The following is a 20766-nucleotide window of genomic DNA, read 5'->3' as shown; positions in this document are numbered from 1 at the left end:
TCATTTCTGGCTATTTTCTGTTGCTGCATTAAGCATGTTTAATTGGACCTTTTGTTTTTTTTAATTATATTTTTGTTACTCTTGGGAACTTGTTACAATTAGTTTATGTTTTTGCTTGGTGATGTTGGGGCAACTCAATGTCACCCTTATTGATTCCATTAAAAACTGCCCAATTTTAACTCTGGGCAAGCAGATAATGGGTTGAGTTCGAAACTCACCCTCACAAAAAAAATGTTGTTGGCAGTTTTCCCACCTGATTCACTGACATAACAGGGAAACTGCACACTGTGTGACTGTAATTTCCTGCTGGTCAGCCAGAAGGTTATTTAAAGCAGACATGCACCTTTTGAAGCAAAGCTGCATTCTCTTCTATTATGTAGTGGTGGAGCAAGACCGATTCAGCATGAATCTTAGGCAATCCCCCAGGTTCTCTAATGCTTACCTGGAGGTCCTGTTAGAAGTGGTTAGGATGAGGAGGGAGACTCCCCTTCCAGTCTGTCGGAGATGGATCCCTAAACACTGTGCACCATCCATGGAGAGAGACTGTCAGCAGCAGGAGCATCATTCATGGGACTTGGGTGCAATGTAGGAAGCACTTCAACGACCTCACAAGAAAGTGAGGATAGCTCTACAGTTCTCCATCTCTCAGCACAGGCGGCAAGTCCTTTGCCCCCTCCCCCAACACGCAAACTTTCCATCACATCTTTCACCACCAAGCATAAGGACACACAATACCATCTTCCATTACAAACTTCCATTCACCTCATTCACGGTCCTTTTAAGCCTCACTTCTCTTCTCACTTGATAGCCTTTTTAAAAGCAGTAACATATCTTAAGATCCCTCTCTCATTACACATTCCCCACACGTGCTTCCCATTTGACACCTCCCCATCTTGATTCTTTTTCTCGCTGCAGAACAAGCAGAAGCCACACACACCTGCATTCTCCTTTTGTAGGAGAAAATCACTGGCGAACACACACTTTGTAGGATTAGACAGCTCACAATACAATGGAGAAGAGTAACTGGAAGGAAAGACTACACATTAAGCCTTTCTGTGCAGCAGCAAGTGATGCAGATCAATATTCCATCCAGAGGTTTCAGAATAAGAGATGTTGTTGTCTTGGGCTTCCTCGAATAGGGTCTTTGACTGTTACTTGCACCCCTTTGTGGATTTCAGAAAAATGCACTTGACTACATTAAGCTGCATTGTGATGTCTATCATTTGCTACTGTCCAGTCTCTCAGTGCAATCCTAACCCTTGCCCCTGTCCCCTTTCCTCTAGATCCTTCTCGGCAGTCACAGCCTACAGAGGAAGACACCTCAGAGAAGAAATCTTCTGAGGAGACAACTACCAGCACAGAGATTGGTACCCCTGTTGGAATACTGAATCAGTTAGAGGGTTAGCAATGGTGAAGCACCCAGCGCAAGTAAGCAGCAGCAACAAATGTTGGTGGCAATGAAGGCCCAAGGGGCCTTACTTTCCTGATTCCCTCCTTTCTACAAAACTGATTCCCAAAAACATTAAGCCAATTGTCAGGATTCTTCCCTTATAGGTCAAATTATCCAAGTCAACATAAGAGGGCTTTAAAGCCAAAAGTTATTATCTGATAATATACTGACACAATGGAGAGCGCAGCTGCAGGACAGAGAGCAGTCACTCAGTTACATTAAGCCACAAATCAACAACTTGCATTCATATAGCACCTTTAAAATGGTTCTTCACATAATCAAAGAAATAGATGCTGAGCCAAAGAGAGAGATAGTAAGAGGGGTGAACCAAAAGATTTATCAAAAGGTGTGTTTTAAGGTGGGTTTTAAAGGAGATAAGGAAGGTGGAGGGGCTTAGGGACAATGTACCCCTTATTTTTTTTTGGTGTGTGTGTGAGCGATTTATGTGCACGGTCCCTTTAATTGTTTTGTTCTGTATAGCCATGACCATGCATAAAGGGGCCTACATGGGGGCTTTTGAGTTGTTGAGCAGCTGTGCCATTTAGAGGGAACATTGGTTAGGGAAGGAATTCAGTGCACGCACCCAGGCTAGAGGCATGGCCTGTATGGTGGGGTAAAGGGGCAGGATGCAAAACTGTAAATGAATGCTCCATGGCAGCATAAGGCTCCTGTGCTATCAGCGTAAATCCACTGGTCGTGGGGTGGGGGGGGCGGGGGTGTGTGTGTGGAAACCAAGGCTCACACAAGTCAGCATAAAATAGGCACAGGGTCTTTTGCTCTCAGTTCATCAACTTTTCGGTGCCTGGTGACTGCTTCACTGCCAGGCCACAGAAGGAAAATTTCAATCCCGCAGATACTGACCGACAATGGAAATGAAATAAAACCTCATGAGTATAGGTACAAAAGACAAATAATAATTTAATTTTGCAACAGAATGGGGAACATCCCCAGTTTCTATTGGCTAGCCAAAGGTGGCACCAACGAGGGTTAATTTTCTCTTGTAGAGGGAAAGCTAAACTTTCGCAAGAATTTGAAGATATTAATGGTATTAATGCACAACCAGCCTATTGTAGCAAAAATAGAAGAATAGATGGGTTGTGGGACCAGAATCTCCTCCAACTGGACTTGATGAAATATGAAAAACCCCAAAACATGAGTACTATGAATAAGAGCCAAAACCTCAATACAGAACACAGAGGCAGGCTATACTGTAAAGGGTTAATTTCAAACGTTCCAACATCACAAAAGAACTGACACAATTAAAGGACTAGAAATGGGGACATTACCAGAACAGTGGCACAAGATAACTGCCCTCGTGTAACCCAATTAAGAAATTGAGGAGGCCATTGTTACAGCCGAATAACCAGGCAACAGCCACCAGGCAACAGCATTCACTGCAGTCAAGGAAGGAGAGAAACTTTTACATGTATGTCAGTTTTGCAGCCAGAGATACCTCACCTTGGTGGAGTCCATTGTTTTCAGTGATAGAAATAACATCAGCACTGAGTGAGTCTGTCTGGACCAGGGCACGTAAAAGACTAAAACGACTGAAAGGTGCTGAGCGCTGACCATCCAAGCAGGATGGCCTCAGGACATGTGTTTATGATATTCCGATAAGAATCATCATAAAAAGGACAAGGTTGAAGGGTTTGGGACTGCAATCAAGGAGGAGGGGTCAGGAACAGTCAACCTCGCTCGCGGACCTACAATTCACACTGGAGTGAACAACCATGTGGGAGGATTCTAAGTTATCAGCCAAATCCGAAGGGTATTGGAGCTGAGGGTTTAAAGTAACTTAAGTGTAACAATCAAATCCTTGGTGGGGGTGGGGGGGGGGAGCGGGCGTGGTTGATTTTTGAATAGAGGAAGGTTTGGTGCAGAAATGTGGGGTTTTGCCTGTGGTTTTTCAGTAAAGGTTTTCTAATAAGGTGTGGTGACTTTGGCCCACACACCGGAACGTAATATGACGCGCAATGATGTCAGGCATGCATCCCGATGTCATCGCGCACACGTGCAATATTTCGTTCAGTGGGCACGCGCCGGAGTCGGCTGCACGTCCGCCGATAATTGAAAGGCCTATTAGGTCCATCAAGGCCTTAATTGACTTGAAATTTACGCTGCCCGTCCAACTTAATGGTTGGCGGGCAGGTGAAAGGGCCGAGCGGCCTTTACATTTTTTAGCAAACCTCATCCACGAGCGGGATGAAGTTTCCTAAAGCTAATACTAATTAAATAAAACCTTTATTTTGACATTAAAAACATGTCCCATCTCAAGTGACACAGTCACGAGGGGACATGTTTCACTCAATTTTTACAGTGTTTATTAGTTTTTTAAAAAAGCGCTTCAATCTCCCTGAGGCAGCTCTGTGCCTCAGGGAGATTGAAGTGCTCTTTTGCGCGCATTGCAAACTGCGCACTAGGCCTGACTCTCCCTCCTCCCCCCCACCCGCACAGGTAGCGCCGAGCCCGCTTGGCACGGGAACAATTCAGGCCCATGTGTTTGGGTGGGAGCCAAGGTTAAATCGTGGAGGGATTTAAATTGGACTAACCAATTGAGGTGTAGTGTGGTGTCATTCAAACTAGTTTAGAGGTCTTTGTATTAGGCCGTTAGGAGTTTTTAAAAAAATAAACAACAAGTTTGTGGTTGAGCCAAACCCTGTGTCTGTGCAATTTTGTCCTTTATAAAAATCCTAAATTCAAGGACCATCCGCAAGGGGAAAATGCGAGCGGGAACCTCTTCCAGCGCAGAGGCATTTTGTGTTGCTTCTTGAAAATACCTGTTGCTTATTGGAAAGATGAGTATTATTTCTTGGTGACTCCGTATGACATATGTCATCTGAGGCCTCCTTTAAAATTCTCTGGAAAGCAGCTCCCTTCCTCCCCCATCCCTCCAAAGAGAAATCTTATAGTGAGACAAATTGCCTTTACTGGCACCCCCGAGAGTAGCAGAATTTTGATAATGGCCGTGGCGAAAAATCTTCACAGATCGTCGGATGGGGCACTTAAAAAGTGGGGCGTGGGCCTGGTTCCACTCTGCTTTCAATTCTGCAATTTTCAGGGAGCATTTGTGGTTCTTTCACCCTCCCACTTAGCAGAACATGGTGTGCTCCACTGACACAGCTACCCGGCAAATCAAGATCAGAGCGAGCAAAAAAGGCTGATCACGTTGGTATCAGAGCATAACTGGTTAGATGGCACATTCGTCTGTCGGAGTGTGCCAAAGATAACTCAATGTCAAATGGAGTCCGTTCAAAGAGTTCTCAGAATTTAACATTTACTGGGTGACTTGTCTTAGATTTAGACTGAAAATACAACTCCCAAATTAGTTACAGAAAAGTTTATTACAGCGCTGCAAGAATACAATTTGTAGTTTATGTTAATCAGATATAAAGAATGTAAGCCAGCAGGATATATCTGTTTAACACAGTGATACTCCACAAATGATGCTTCAATATTCTTTACAATTTAAGCATCAGAAATCTGAAAAATCAAAGCAGCAGTGGCTCAGAACCCTATAATTTGTTCCTAAACATTAATAAATTTAGGTGCTAATAAATGACTGATTTCACGGGTGGGTAATGACACACTTTCCCAATTTTGACACCCAGCGACAGCGTCAAATATTCCCAAACTGGGTACTGAATGAATCAGGTGGCAAGATGGTATAACTCACCACGGACACAACAAAGCGCAATAGGCTCAACCAAAAAACAGTGTTCTCTGTTGAACTGATGTACACCTTGTTTTTCTCACTCCTTATTATCTTATGAGCGAGACTGGCAATTTAGCCATTTGGTAGTCCAGAAGTTGTTGAAAAAAGAATTGGCCTGATGAGTGCAAGAAGAAAAGCTTTGACAAGGTGTCTTTTTTCAGCGATACTGGCAATTTAGTATGAACTCGTGCTACATTGTGGCAAGTATTGTGCTTACAAGGAACTAGGTTCAGACTGCCGCAAACTCATTTTACATAGGGTTTTTACAACAGAAAAAAGACATTCTCTGGGTTAGATCCAAACTCAAATTCCAGAGGTGCTAAACTCCTGCATCACCCCCCACCCCCAATCCAGCACTTGTTGCATTACATTTGCTGACTGCACAATATGCCGTGAATAGGTTCAAAGGGCTCCAGGACAACCTAAGTCGTCAATCAAAAGCTGTAACGAGTTTGATCTGTTCATGTTTGGGCTGGTGGAAGAGACCCTCACAATAATTAAATATTCCGCCTTGAGGGGAGAAAATAACTTAAGACGTGTCCTTTCATTTGTCACCGGAAGCAGTGGTGGGCAAGGTTGCCCAAGGGGAAGGCCTTTGTTGAGGGACATGCTCAAAACAGGAAAAATATTAAAGCAAAAGTAAAATATAAGTAAAATCAAAGATCGAGCATCCTCATGCATCATTACCAGCAATGTAGGTTTCACAAAATTATCCTTAAAGTACAGGATACATCTCTCCCTATAAGTAATATCCATAAAGAAATTTCAACAGCCAACTCCCATCAGTTTGCAAAGTCGTCTCAAATGTTCCATTCCACTTGTGCGAGTGTTTTTGATACCCGTTCTGTGATAGAATGTTTCCAGTTTTAGCTATTCTGTGATTCATACTTCTGAGTATTGCACATGTGCAAACTTGAACACTTGCACTAAAACAGGACCATGGCATTAAAACATAACCTTGCTTATAATCAGGAACCCTCGGAGTTAATAGTAAGAGAAAACCATAAATAAGTGTGTATGCTCTCTGAGATCATGTTGTTTCAAGTGAGAACTGAGCACATGCCTTTTGTTCATTTTCAGCATTTCATCTCTTTAGAAGCAGTGGTCAGAGGATATTTGTGTCTCCAGTGAACTTCTCTTGGGGATCGCTGCTTGGAGGAGTGCTGATTTTGTTGCTGTGATTCTCGGACCGTTTCTTGTAATACATAGTAAAATACTGAGGGTGCTGTTTCTTGTAATAGCCCGGCAGGGACTTCCTGAGGTCATGTCTTATGCTGCGAATGGAACTATTTATAGCAGCCACACAAGCTTTCCAGTCACGCCCATTCTCACCCAAATCAAATACCGGATAGACCTCTTCAAGAAATTCTGTTAACAGAATAGAAAGAAATTACAACTACTAACATAATTAATGTGTTCGTATGTTTTCACAAGCTATATTCAGACATGATTCAGTATCTGTAACTTTTAGACAACGAGGAGGCTTAGAGAAAATTCCTAGCCTGGCTGTTCTTGTTCATTTTCGACATGTATTTTTGTGCTGAAATAAATATTATTCCCACAAGAAAGCTGCTTAATACATCAGCACTGTTAACCATAAACTAAACACCGAAAGCAGAAATTTAACATAAATATTTAAAACATGTGTTTTCTCCTCTTCTTTTTCCCCACGTCTGTTGTAATAATTTTCATGTCATTCTTTTTCTATTGTGCTTTATTCTAACCGTTCCTTTCTCACTTCTATAAACGCTTTTAACATTTTATTCCCTACAGCCTCCCTGCTCCTCCTGTCCATTTTGGAGGTGCAGTATCTCTATAAAATTTCCAGTCCTGTGAGGTAAATTGGCTCCTGAGATGGTTATACAATAGGCTGAAAAGAAACCAAAGATCTGAAGACCTTTATTGCTATAATATAGCTGCAGCCGAAAGTATTTGGAAATCATTACACGCATTTTCTTCTAAATCGCAGAGTAGCAACTAGTCAAGTTACTAATAGTTATTAAAGTAACTTAAGTCTCCTATTTATCTTGTTATTAAAGGCCATTTTATTCGCAAACCACTTTTTAATCCACATTCCAACAGTGGGAAAAAATAAATTGTATCATCTTATCAATGGAACTTATACCAAATGTGCCATTGTACACTATGCCCAAGTTATTTTATTACAAAAGTTTTGTCAGGATTGAAGAATTAACTTGGCCTCTTTTTTTTTTGCTGTTGTCGAGGAGGTTTAAGCTCAAAATGCATGTAAGCTCTGAGGCATTTAGGACGACCGAACTTTAATCTTTCCTATTCACTGAACATTTTTGTTCTTGACAGATTTTTGAAATAGTTCCATTGCTACAAGGACACAAATGCTTTCTAATCTCTGATGCTACACAATACTGTATCTATACTCCCATCCAGTAACGTATTAAAGTCCACTGTACAGCAATCATGATTGTATAACTGCAAAACAAATAATTGGTCACATTTGCTGTAAAAAGAAACATGGAACAAGAAATATAAACAAGATTAACAGGGTGGGATATTCTGGCCCCGCCCACTGCCGGGATTATCCAGTCCCACCGAAAGTCAATGGACTTCTGGCTGGGCCTCCGAATCTCCCACAGCCGGTCCCACCACAACAGGCCAGAAAATCCCGGCCATAGATTACAAAAGCAAAGAGGTAATACTAAAGCTATAGAAACCATTAGTTAGAATTGGAGTTCAATTTTAACACCCATACCTCCCCCAGTCTTGGCCAAAATTGCTATTTTAGGGACATCTTCCCCGAGCGGATGAGTTCCTCCTTAAATAAGATCGGTTTCCAATGCCATCATTAGAGGCTTGATCAGCCATTTTAACCCGAGGCCTGAGCAGTGGAGCATTGATGGCTTTCCTACTAGACCCCTACTCCCGACACGAGCCAGGACTGGGAGAGGCCCAGCAAGGTTAAGTTTTTGCTCATTTTTGATTTTTGTTTACTTATGGGACAGGAGGAATAGTATTTCTCCTCCATGCCCCAACAGGAAACCTTGGGCCTCGCCAATTTTCCTTCCGCCCCCTAACTCCACCCTAAACTCTTCCTGAACATGTGTCTTGGGCCAGGGGTCAGACCCCTGGGTCCTCCATGGTAGCTTTCTACTGTCCAATTTTAACAGCTGGGTAGTCACTTTCTGCTGGCATCCCAGGACTTTTGATTGGAAAGTCTACAAGAGTTATGTTGAAGAAGCCTGGCTGTTAAAATCAGCCCAGACAGCCTGCCTGGCACTCCTGGAGGGGCAGACCCCTCACTGTGTCTTGCTCCTACCCAGAAGTTAAAATTAAACTCTATTGTGTCACATTTTTGATGCCTTGTTTCAGGCAGGATGTCGAAGCCATGGAGAAAGTGCAGAAGCGGTTGACTAAATCGCTATAAAATCCTAGTGCTTTAAAGAAATAATCAAGCTGAAGTACTCCAAATCCAAGTTAAGGACAATGATGAATGAAGGTTGGAATAATCTCCGTAAGGGTCGTCTATTAAGAGAACAAGCAACGCCCTATCAAAGATAGGGAATCTTATTTTATTCCTCCTTTGCCCCCAACATGGTTTATGGCTGGAATTTTCCAGCCCCCCGCGGCGGGTTTCCCCATGGAGGAGCCGGTGAGCCACTGAAATCTCCGTTCACATCGGCGGGATTGGAAGATCCCACTGGCATGAGGGGCTGGAAAATTCCGGCCTATGATTCTACCACATTCCAGTTAAAAGTCGTGCCCTATGATATCTGATTTGAAGTTAAGGTCCTCTTGAGGACCTGCCACGCTGAAGAAAACATGGCCTTGGAGGGCAAGAGCACACAACAGTAGTTAGTAGAGGTCAGATGTCTGCTGCACTTTAAATGCAGTCTATGGCAAGATTTTTGATGCTGTCCAGCAAAAGGATCATAACCCAAGCAGAATGACTGTCGCTTGACATGCTGATTGTCAACCTGCTGATTTTGGAATTTAAAAGGTGTACCTATCTAACAATATATTGCATTACGATGGAGTCACCTAAAGCTTGACCATTAAATGAAACAAATAACGTCCCAAAAATATGCAAATCTACAGAACACTGGAGCTCCAAAAAATACACCCACACATTTATGATCCCCAGAGCGACCAATAAATTTAAAAACAAATGAATTTCCCAGTGAACAACAGAAATAAACTGAAGGACGAGATTTAATGTTTTAAGATTTCTACTACAACAAGTGAACTAAAATCAACATAAACCGAACACTGCTTAACAGGCAACTAATATATCAAACAAAAGAAAGGGCACTTTCACATTAACTGACTAACACAATGGAGGTACATCTAACAACCCTTTTCATGTGTCAAGTGTGCACCACACTTCTGGCGGATATTTAACATTACAAGATCCAGTACCCAGCTTTCCAGTAGACTCACTTCTCCCTGTATCGAAAAAGCAGTTTCCACCTTTTGTGTCAAGGTGTGAAAACTGTTGCTTGATTTTCAGTAGGTTTTCATTTGGGTTTCTATTCCATGACAGCCATGGGCAGAGGGTCAGTGTGGCCACCACCCTCCCCTATCTAAAACATCTTGTTTCACCCTAAGTTAAAGGAGACCTTTTAAAATATAACCATCTTGTAAAGTCCCACATTCGTAACAACGCAATTCAGTGATCCAATTCGTGGCAGAATGAAATTTACCCTGATAATCTTTCACGGTTAAAAGCTTCAGGTTTGTTGAGATGTGACAAAATTCAATCTGAATAAAATACACTGGATCTAGCCTGAGAGTCTCAAGATAATTTGATCCATGAATCACATTTAATGTCAAAGGAGGCTTCAAAGAGAACATAGATATATTTATGGAGGTTACAATTCTATGATGGAGCTGAGGGTCAGACAAAAAGCTGATTTACCAGGCTTCTTTCATGGAAACTGATACAATCGTGCTCCCCTACAGTTTCTCTAAGAGCACGGAGGGTTGCAATTGCCACTCAATTAATTCATCTGGAGCGAGACTTAATAAAGCAAAATTGTTAGAAAACCAGATTTTATGGCTGTAAAGTAATTGTCCAAACATCATAAAACTAATCTCCCCTTGGCATCTTATGCCCTTGAAATACAACATTTGCTAAATGCCAAGACTGAATCCACTCAAGGTGCAAAACCTCCACTTAACAGTCTGTTCCCTTCAGGAGCCAAATGATCTGTGAAAGCTCCTAAAATAAATTGTTCTGGATTTAACTCTTGGCAGTTCCAAAGAAATAGCTGCCCCTCCTTGGATAGCTCATGTACTATGGCCACCATGGACAGTATACAGTAACAAACTTAATTTTAAACATGCACCACAAATAAAACAAACACTTTAAATACAATTTTAATTAACATTTAAACGCTTAATTCTTCTCACCCTGTGCTATTTCTCTCTATTTGAATTTTAAACACTTAATTATTCTCACCCTGTGCTATTTCTCTCTATTTGTATTTTAAACACTTAATTCTTCTCACTCTGTGCTATTTCTCTCTATTTGTATTTCCCACTCCATTCTCCTCAGTGAATTTTAATTTTACCCATTCTTTTGAAAAACTAATCTAGCTTTGGAGGTCTTGTGACACGGTAGTAGGGTCCTACCTCTGGGCCAGAAGCTCTGTAGTCAAGTCCCACTTCAGGATTTCATACCACAGAAGGTGAGTTCATAACATAGCCAAACAGGTTGATAGTCAGCCTGTAAATCCTTGCAATATACCTGATGGCAGGTGCTAAGAGTGGGAGAGTTCCTTTTTTTCTTTATTATTTCATGGGATGTGGGTTTCACTGGTAAGGCCAGCATTTGTTGCCCATCCCTAACTGCCCTTCAACTAAGCGGTTTCCTAGGCCATTTCAGAGGGCAGTTAAGAGTCAACCACACTGCTGTGGATCTGGAGTCACGCTTAGGCCAGGCAAGGCAAGGATGGCAGATTTCCTTCCCTAAAGGGCATCAGTGAACCAGATGGGTTTTTATGACAATCAATCAATCAGTGGCTTTTAATTCCAGATTGAATTTAAATTCCACCAGCTGCCGAGAGAGAGTGTGTGGAAGACAGCTTGAACGCATGTCGTGACCCAGGAAAGAGGAACATCAGAAGGAGAGTTCGAAACCCCGGATGTGGACCCTTGCAGAAGGCAGCTGAGCGAAAGCGTCGGTTTGGGAAAAGATTCCAGGTCGAGTTCTTGGAGAGTGGAGGTTGGAAGCCCTTGTGTGAAAGATGGAGTTTAGTGGGACCGGTTGGCTCATGATGGGAAAAATGGCTGCCGGGGGGGCAGGGGGGGAGAAGAGTTGAGGAGAGATCTATACCATCTGGCTTAGGTGACATCTGTCATTTGGTTTCAGAGTGTGGGGTGTCTGACCGCAGGGTGCCTATTGATTTGCATTGACTGTATATTTACTGTGAACATTAGAGTATAAGATAGCTTTGTAACGTGTGCTATCCTTACAAATCTGTATATAATCTGTAAAAGGGTGAAGGAGTATTGTAACAGTTCATATTTTTTTGCTTAATAAATGTTTTACGCTTTATTAGAAGTTAATTAGCTGACTCATGTGACTGTGTTCAGTAACCCCTCTCCACTTACCTAAACAAACAAATAAAAGTTAGGAGCTATCAAGCTGGGATCCCCTCTGGGATCAGGCTTGTCCAGTGGTAACCTCAGCTGAGGATCATAACAAAGGCAGTCCATGGCTCCCATGCCCTCTTAGGACATGGTACCTGAAGGGAGGGGAAGGCTTTCGTATATCTCCTTCCACTAAGACCCAACTCTAACATCACATATCAGAAGACAGACCTTTTGGCCTAACATATGAAATCTTGCTCAATTGAGTAGGAAATGATTGTCTGTAAAGCCTATCAAAAAGGTTGATTCAAATCAATTATTTCTTAATATAAACAACTCATCTTCAGGGAAAACGAAATTCGTTCATTTACGAGGTCTCATCCTTTTCACATATTTTGAATGTCCCTTCACTGATAAGAATGGCCAGAGGAGCAATCATCACTACCCAGTTAGTTACAAGAGGGATTCTGAAACAACGACCTGAATGCCTTCTCTTTAGTGCTTTCCTGTCCTGGATTGTTTCAACCTGGCCTATAGAAATCTCCAACATCAGAGGAGAAGTAACTTGGCCTTAAAAAGCAGCCTCCACTTTACAGAGTAGGTTACACTTTGGGGATTTTCAAAACATTTAGCATTCTTTGCCCCCATGGAAAAGGTTCCCTTATAAAATCGGTTTGAACAAGTTTGCTGAAATTTCTCAGCAGAACTTCAGCTTTGTAACCAGGTGTGTCCAAAGAACCGATACCTGGGCAGCAGAGGAAATACAACCTCCAAGGATTCAGCTCAGATTTGAAGTTTTCACCTCAAACTGTGATTCTCCTTTTCTGCTTTATTTTCTTGTCGGTTGTCTTCATCATCTAGATTAATAACCTAGATTTTCATTTCCGATGCCAATGGATGTTTGGCACCTTCTATCCTTTTTACTTCAAGTTATTAAATATTTTCTGAGCAGCCCACTACATAATAAGAAGGCAGGGGTTCCAGATGGTCTTTGGGACTCTAGAAAGTTTGACCATCAATCATAAAGGAGGTGGAAAGGTCTGCATACGTGGAAATGAGTACATCCCAACAGGTCCTGAAGTTCACTTTCTTCCAATGTAATTCAGTTGGAATTATCTTTGCTCTTCTCCAATTTAAAAGATTTTAAAAAAGGAATGTAAAATAGAATCTTAAAAATTGTGAATTCGGCGAACCTGATGAAAAGGCATGTGTAGTTGACTCATGTGGCAGAATTACAGCCTTACGGAATGATCAGTCAATCTACTCTGACGCCCCTCATAGGTAGTCTGTGTTCTGTAATGATTGGCTGCTAATCTGCTCTGACTCTGAGTGAGAGCAATGGTCAGGGACAGCCTGTGGGAATGAACTCCAGGTAGTTACTGAGATCAGTTAGGGGCTAATTATTGTCATTGTTGGGACATGTATCCAGGTTGGCAGCAGTTTGCTTAACTTTGTTATCTCAAAAAAATTGTCCAGATTATCCAAATATTGTCCAAATGTTAGATAACAACACAACCAGAAAAAAACTTCCTTTAAAAAAAACAAATCACAACCAAACAAAAAGTGTAGAGAGTCTGTCATGTAACACACACTTCAGAAACGTTTATATAAATAGAATCTTGGAAACTTCAGCACAGGAGGAAGCCAGTGGCTGCCTTTATACAGGATCCTACAGCCTAAATGTCACCCCAGTTTAGTTATTCAGCATTGTAATCCTATCTATCTTGGCCTTCAACAGATCCCTGAATTTCTCCCTCACCCTTTATTGAGACTAGAAAACTTAGCACATTTTGTACCTGAACAGAATGTTCTTTGCTTTTATAACCATATCTTATCTGAAAGCTTCAGTACACAGGTTGAAATTCATTTAAATGTACTTTGGCAATTATTTACAGATTTTCTTTGCAGTAACCAGCCCCTCAACAAATGTCACCAGATTCTTACAGACCCTGCTGTTTTATTTCTATCTGGAGAACAAACAATAAAGTTCCCAGTACTTCTTGCCTGGAGAGAGCTCTCTGTCCTCATTCTGAATGCAGTTCAAACTGCAGGTCATTTGTGGTTTGCCCCCTGGAAAAATATGTAGTAAAACATGTTTCCATATTGACAGTTCTCAACGTAACCTAAAAGAAAGTACTATTTGCCATAAGAAGGGGGAACCAACATGGAACAAAACATGTTTCATAACAGTATTCATAATATCTTGCTGTCAGAGCACAGAAGGAGAGGGTAGCTTTTATGCTCACTGTGGTAAACTGGTGGAGCCGATCGAGTAGCTTTGACTAAACCTGCCCAATGATCATTATATCAATGTTTCACATATGGATATAAGAGCCAAAGAGAGAGGAAAGGTTCGATTCCAAGAGTGTTCTCATGGAGGTAACAATAAAATAAGAATGACTTACAAATGATAAAGGAGAGAGTATTAGAGGGGAATACCAAGGTGCACAAAATACTGGGAGAGACAGATAGCACTAGTCTAGAGAATAGTAAGCTAATGGGTGGATCGGAAGAAGGGAGAAAGTCATGGGCCTGAATCTTCTGGTCGGGGGCGGGCCCCACTCACTGGCAGGTAAAATGACTTGTGGTGACATTGGGCGTGCGTCCTGAAGTCACCACGCGTCATCCAGATCTTCAGTTCGGACTGGAGACGGCTGCGCGCCTGCCGAACTATCAAAGAACTGTTAAGGCCATTTAAATAGTAATTTAAAGAATTAACAGGGCTGCCTTAACATTGGCGGGGGGCAGGTGAAGAGCCCAGGCAGCCTTTGCACATTTCATGAAACCTCATCCACAGGCGGGATGAGGTTTCATGAAGGTTATTAGAATTTAATAAAAATTTTTAATAAAATTCATAGACATGTCACATGAGGGGAGATGTCCGAATAATTTTTAAAAATCTTTTATTGACTTTTTCACAATTAAATAAATCTCCCTGAGGCAACTCCGTGCCTCAGGGGGGTTTCTGCACTCTTCCGCGCAGGCCCCGACTCAGCCTCCCCTCCCCCGCCCACACAGGGAGTGCTCAGGTCGTGCTTCCAGGTGCGCGTCACGCAAAATGGCGGCACCCAGCTGATTGCAGGCGACGATCAGCTGCGCACCCGCTCAGCCCCCCCCGAACAGGGAGAAAATTCTCCCCATCGCTGGAAAATGACGCAGGAGAAGTAGTAGTGGGGAACAAAGAAATGGTGGAGGAACTGAATAGGTACTTTGCATCAGTCTTCACAGTGGAAGACACGAGTGACATCCCCAAAGTTCAAGAGAGTCGGGGGGCAGAGGTGAGTATGGCGGCCATTACCAAGGAGAAGGTGCTAGGAAAACTGAAAGGTTTGAAGGTGGATAAATCATCTGGACCAGATGGATTACACCCCAGAGTTCTGAAGGAGATAGCTGAAGACATAGTGGAGGCGTTAGTGGCGATCTTTCAGGAATCACTGGAGTCAGGGAGGGTCCCAGAGGACTGGAAAATCGCTAATCCCCCCTGTTTAAGAAGGGAGTGAGGCAAAAGATGGGAAATTACAGGCCAATTAGCCTGACCTCGGTCGTTGGTAAGATTTTAGAGTCCATTATTAAGGATGAGATTTCAGAATACTTGGAAGTGCATGGTAAAACTGGGCAAAGTCAGCATGGTTTCATCAAGGGGAGGTCATGCCTGACAAACCTGTTAGAATTCTTTGAGGAGGTAACGAGTAGGTTAGACAAAGGAGAGCCAATGGATGTTATCTACTTGGACTTCCAGAAGGCCTTTGACAAGGTGCTGCACAGGAGGCTGCTCAGTAAGATAAGAGCCCATGGTGTTAGAGGCAAGGTACTAGCATGGATAGAAGATTGGCTGTCTGGCAGGAGGCAGAGAGTGGGGATAAGGGGTCCTTCTCAGGATGGCGGCCGGTGACTAGTGGAGTTCCGCAGGGGTCAGTGTTGGGACTACAACTTTTCACTTTATACATTAATGATCTAGATGAGGGAACTGAGGGCATCCTGGCTAAGTTTGCAGATGATACAAAGATAGGTGGAGGGACAGGTAATATTGAGGAGGCGGGAGGCTGCAGAAGGATTTGGACAGGTTAGGAGAATGGGCAAAGAAGTGGCAGATGGAATACAACATGGGGAAGTGTGAGGTCATGCACTTTGGTAGGAAGAATAGAGGCATAGACTATTTTCTAAATGGGGAGAGAATTCAGAAGTCTGGAGTGCAAAGGGACTTGGGAGTCCTAGTCCAGGATTCTCTTAAGGTTAACTTGCAGGTTGAGTCGGTAGTTAGGAAGGCAAATGCAATGTTGGCATTTATTTCGAGAGGACTAGAATATAAAAGCAGGGATGTGCTACTGAGGCTTTATAAGGCTCTGGTCAGACCACATTTAGAATATTGTGAGCAATTTTGGGCGCTGTATCTCAGGAAGGATGTGCTGGCCCTGGAGAGGGTCTAGAGGAGGTTCACGAGAATGATCCCAGGAATGAAAGGCTTAACATATGAGGAACGTTTGAGGACTCTGGGTCTATACTCGATGGAGTTTAGAAGGATGAGGGGGGATCTGATTGAAACTTACAGAATACTGAAAGGCCTGGATAGAGTGGACGTTGGGAAGATGTTGCCATTAGTAAGAGAGATTAGGACCCGAGGGCACAGCCTCAGAGTAAAGGGAAGACCTTTTAGAACAGAGATGAGGAGAAACTTCTTTAGCCAGAGAGTGGTGAATCTATGGAATTCATTGCCACAGAAGGCTGTGGAGGCCAGGTCATTGAATGTATTTAAGACCGAGATAGATAGGTTCTTGATTGGTAAGGGGATCAAAGGTTACGGGGAGAAGGCGGGAGAATGGGGTTGAGAAACTTATCAGTCATGATTAAATGGCGGAGCAGACTCGATGGGCAAAATGGCCTAATTTCTGCTCCTATGTCTTATGATCTTATGAAGTCTAAATCAGGATTACTATGCATGTATGTGAATGCATGGAGTATAGTAAATAAGACTGGGGAGTTACAGGCGCAGGTTGCCATGTGGAACTATGTTGTTGAGGCGATAACAGAGACCTGGCTTAAGGAAGGGCAGGATTGGGTGCTTGTTCAGAAAGCTAGGAAAGGAAGAAAAGGAGGAGGGGTGGCGGTATTGGTTAAGGAGAGCATTGCAGCGCTAGAGAAAGAGGATGTCCCAGTGGGTTCAAGGGCAGGATCAATTTGGCTAGAGCTAAGGAACAAAAAGGAGGCAAATACATTGCTTGGTGTAGTTTATAGACCTCCAACCGGTGGGGAGGATGTAGAGGAAAAAAATCTGCAGAGAAATTACAGAGAGATGCAAACATTATAGAGTAGTTATAATGGGGAACTTTGATTTCACAAAAGCAGACTGAGACACTGGTTGTGTAAAGGGCGGAGAGAAGCAAGAGTTCCTAGATTGTGCTCAGGAGAATTTTCTACAGCAGTATGTGTCTAGTCAACAAGAAAGGATGCACTGTTGGACTTGGTTCTTGGAAATGAGGTGGGCCAAGTAGATCAAGTATCATTGGGGGAACATTTAGGAGACAGTGATCATTGTATTGTAAGCTTTAGGGTGATGGTAGAAAAGGACAATGTTCAATCCAGAGTAAGAATAAGTAACTGGGGGAGAGCCGACTTCAAAAGGGCAAGAACATGGCTGGGTCGCATAGACTGGAACCAAAGGATGGTGGGAAAACCTGTAGCTGAACAATGGGCTACCTTCAAAGAAATGGTTCTGGCACAGTCAAGGTATATTCCCTCAAAAAAGAAAGGTAGAGCAAATAAACCCAGAGCTCCCTGGATGAAAAGGGAGATACAAATTAAGATAAAGAAGAAAAAGTGCTTATGCCAGATGTCAGGTAGAAAATCCAACTGATAACCAAGCAGAATACAGAAGGTTCAGAGGGGAGGTGAGAAAGCAAACAGAGATCCTGAGAAAAGACTGGCAGCCAACATAATGGGGAATCCCAAAGTCTTCTATCAGCACAAATAGTAAGAGGGTGGTAAAACGAGGAATAGGGCTAATTTGGGACCAAGAAAGGGAATTACACATGGAGGCAGGAAGCATGGCGGAGGTGTTAAATGAATACTTTGCATCTGTCTTTACAAAGGAAGCAGATGCTACTGAGGCCACGGTGAGAGAGGTGGAAACTCTGTCACTAGAAGGGTTCAAAATTAATAAGGAGGAAGTATTGGATAAACTGTCAGTACTTAAGATTGTCAAAGCACCAGGGTCAGATGAGATGCATCCAAGGATATTGAAGGAAGTGAGAGTGGAAATTGCAAGGGCACTGGCCATAATCTTTCAGTCTTCCCTCGACTCAGGGGAGGTGCCAGAGGACTGGAGAATTGCAAACATTACGCCCTTGTTCAAAAAAGATTGTAAGGATAAGTCCAGCAAATACAGACTAGTCAGTTTAACTTCAGTGGTGGGGAAGCTTCTAGAAAAAATTATTCGGGATAGAATTTGTAATCACATGGAAAAATGTGGGTTGATTAGGAAGAACCAGCATGGATTTCTAAAGGGGAAATAGTGTTTAACTAACTTGCTATATTTTTTTGAAGAGCTAACAGAGAGGGTTGATGAAGGGAATGCTGTTGGTGTGGTGTACATGGACTTTCAAAAGGCATTCAATAGTCACACAAAAGACTTGAGGAAAGTTATAGCTTATGGAACAGAAGGGACAGTAGCAACGTGGATACAAAATTGGCTGAGTAATAGCAAGCAGAGTGTAATGGTCAATGTACATTTTTCGGTTTGGAGAAAGGTTTGTAGTGAAGTTCCCCAGGGGTCGGTATTGGGACCCTTGCTTTTCCTGATATATATTAATGATCTAGATCTTGGTGTGCAGGGGACAATTTCTAAGTCTGTAGATGATACAAAACTTGGAAGCATTGTAAACTGTGAGCAGGACAGTGTAGAACTTCAAAAGGACATAGACAAGTTGGTGGAGTGGGAAGATAGGTGGCAGATGAAGTTCAATGTGGAGAAGTGTGAGGTGATTCATTTTGGTAGGAAGAATGTGGAGAGTGTGAGAGGAGGACCCTGGGACAGGCAGTCAGCAACACCTAGTCTATCTAGAGGATCTAGCATCTAGTCTATACTCAAGTAGGAGTAAGGGTAAAATAAAAGCAAGGGTCCATATTCTATTTAGTTAAGGTATCTCTGGGGAGCTCGGACCTGTGATTTGCACATCCTGTGCTATGTGGGAAATCCTAGACGCTCCTGGCGATCTGGATGACCATGTGTGCAGGAGGTGCCTCTGACTGGAACAACTCGAGATCCAGGCTTTGGAGATTGAGCGGAAGTTGTGGGTACTACAGCACATTCACTAGGGAGAACAGGAACAGGACCAACATCCTCGTGGGGAGGTTTGCTAATGCTGTTGGGGCGGATTTAAACTAAATTGGCAGGGGGATGGGATCCTGAAAAGTAGTTCAGAGGGGAGAGAAGCTGAGATGGGATTAGAAGTTAAAACGCTAGTGAATGAGTCTGGAAGGCAGAGGAAACATAGGCTAGATAAGAAAGTAGTGAGTTTAGCAAGGCTAAATGGAATATATTTTAATGTTAGGAGCCCGAGGAATAAGACAGATGAGCTGAGGGCACAGATAGGCATGTGGGAGTATGATATCATAGCTATGACCGAGACCTGGCTAAAAGAAAGGCAGGATTGGCAGCTCAACATTCCTGGTTATAGGGTATTCAGATGAGGTAGAGAGGGGGATGGGGTCGCAATATTGACCAAGCAATCAATTATAGGAGTGAGGAGGGATGATATCTTGGAATGATCATCAAATGAGACCATACAGATAGGAGTAAAAAACACAAAAGGGGCAAACACGCCATTGGGTGTGTACTATAGGCCCCCAAAACAGTCAGGGAGGGACAGAGGATCAAATATGTAATCAAATTTCAGAGAAGTGTAAGAATAATAAGGCAGTAATAGTAGGGGATTTTAACTTCCCAAATATTAACTAGGATAGTTTTAATGTGCAAGGTAGGGAGGGAGCAAAATTCTTAAGCTGCATCCAGGAGAACTTTTTTTAGCCAGTATGTAGAAAGCCCAACAAGAGAGGGGGCAGGTCTGGACCTAATATTCGGAAATGAGCCTGGGCAGGTGGAAGGCACAACAGTAGGGGAGCATTTTGGAGATAGTGACCATAACTCAGTTAGATTTAGGATAGTTATGGAAAAGGATAAGGTTGGGCTGGGAATCTAAACTGGAGAAAGGCTAATTTTACTAGGATGAGATATGATTTGGCCCAAGTGGACTGGGAGCAGCTACTTGCAGATAAAACGGTGTCAGGGCAGTGGGAGGCATTCAAGGAGGAAAAATAGCGAGAGAACAGGGCAAATATGTTCCTGTAAAGACAAAGGGGGGACCAAGTCCGGAGCACCCTGGATGTCAAGGGACATAAAGGTTAGGATTAAGAGAAAAAGAGAAGCTTATGGCAGATACTGAGGGCTCAAGTCCCTGGAGGAGTATAAAACGTGCAGAGGGGAAACTTAAAAAAGAAATTAGGAAAGCTAAGAGAATGTATGAGAAAGCATTGGTGGGTAGAATAAAGGTAAACCCCAAGTGGTTTTTTAGACATATAAAGAGCAAGAGAATAGCTAAGGAAAGAGTAGGACCAATTAGGGACCATTGAGGTAATCTGTGTGTGGACCCGGAAGACGTGGGTACAGTCCTCAATGAGTACTTTGCGTTGGTCTTCACAATGGAAAGAAGATGCAGGTATAGACATCAGGGTGGAGGACTGTGAAATATTAGAGGAAATTAACAGAGAGGGTGGAAGTACTAGCGGGTTTAGTGGCCTTAAAAGTGGATAAATCCACAGGCCCCAATGAGATGTATCGGAGGCTGTTGAGGAAGGCAAGAGAAGAGATATCAGGGACCCTGGCAAAAATTTTCAAATCCTCTCTGACCACAGGTGAGATACCAGAGGACTGGAGGACTGCTAATGTTGTTCCATTATTAAAAAAGGGAGGAAGGGGTAGACCAGGAAATTACAGGTCAGTCAGTCTAACCTTGGTGGTGGGGAAGTTACTAGAAAGAATTCT

At 42.8% G+C, this 20766-nt stretch overlaps 1 protein-coding gene across 3 annotated transcripts in view; it reads right to left on the bottom strand.

Moving 5' to 3' along the window:
* Positions 1-4772: 4772 nt before the first annotated feature.
* Positions 4773-20766, bottom strand: part of LOC144691363 (uncharacterized) — a 65788-nt gene continuing 49794 nt past the window's right edge. For all 3 annotated transcript variants that reach the window (XM_078559384.1, XM_078559385.1, XM_078559386.1), the window contains one exon: positions 4773-6530. In XM_078559384.1, the coding sequence (XP_078415510.1) occupies positions 6268-6530 (263 nt within the window). In that variant the 3' untranslated portion in view covers positions 4773-6267. The remainder of the gene's footprint in view (positions 6531-20766) is intronic.

Source organism: Cetorhinus maximus, chromosome 16 (assembly GCF_964194155.1).
Source record: "Cetorhinus maximus chromosome 16, sCetMax3.hap1.1, whole genome shotgun sequence".
Taxonomy (NCBI): Eukaryota; Metazoa; Chordata; class Chondrichthyes; order Lamniformes; family Cetorhinidae; genus Cetorhinus; species Cetorhinus maximus.
This window is presented reverse-complemented; position numbering and strand designations above follow the sequence as displayed.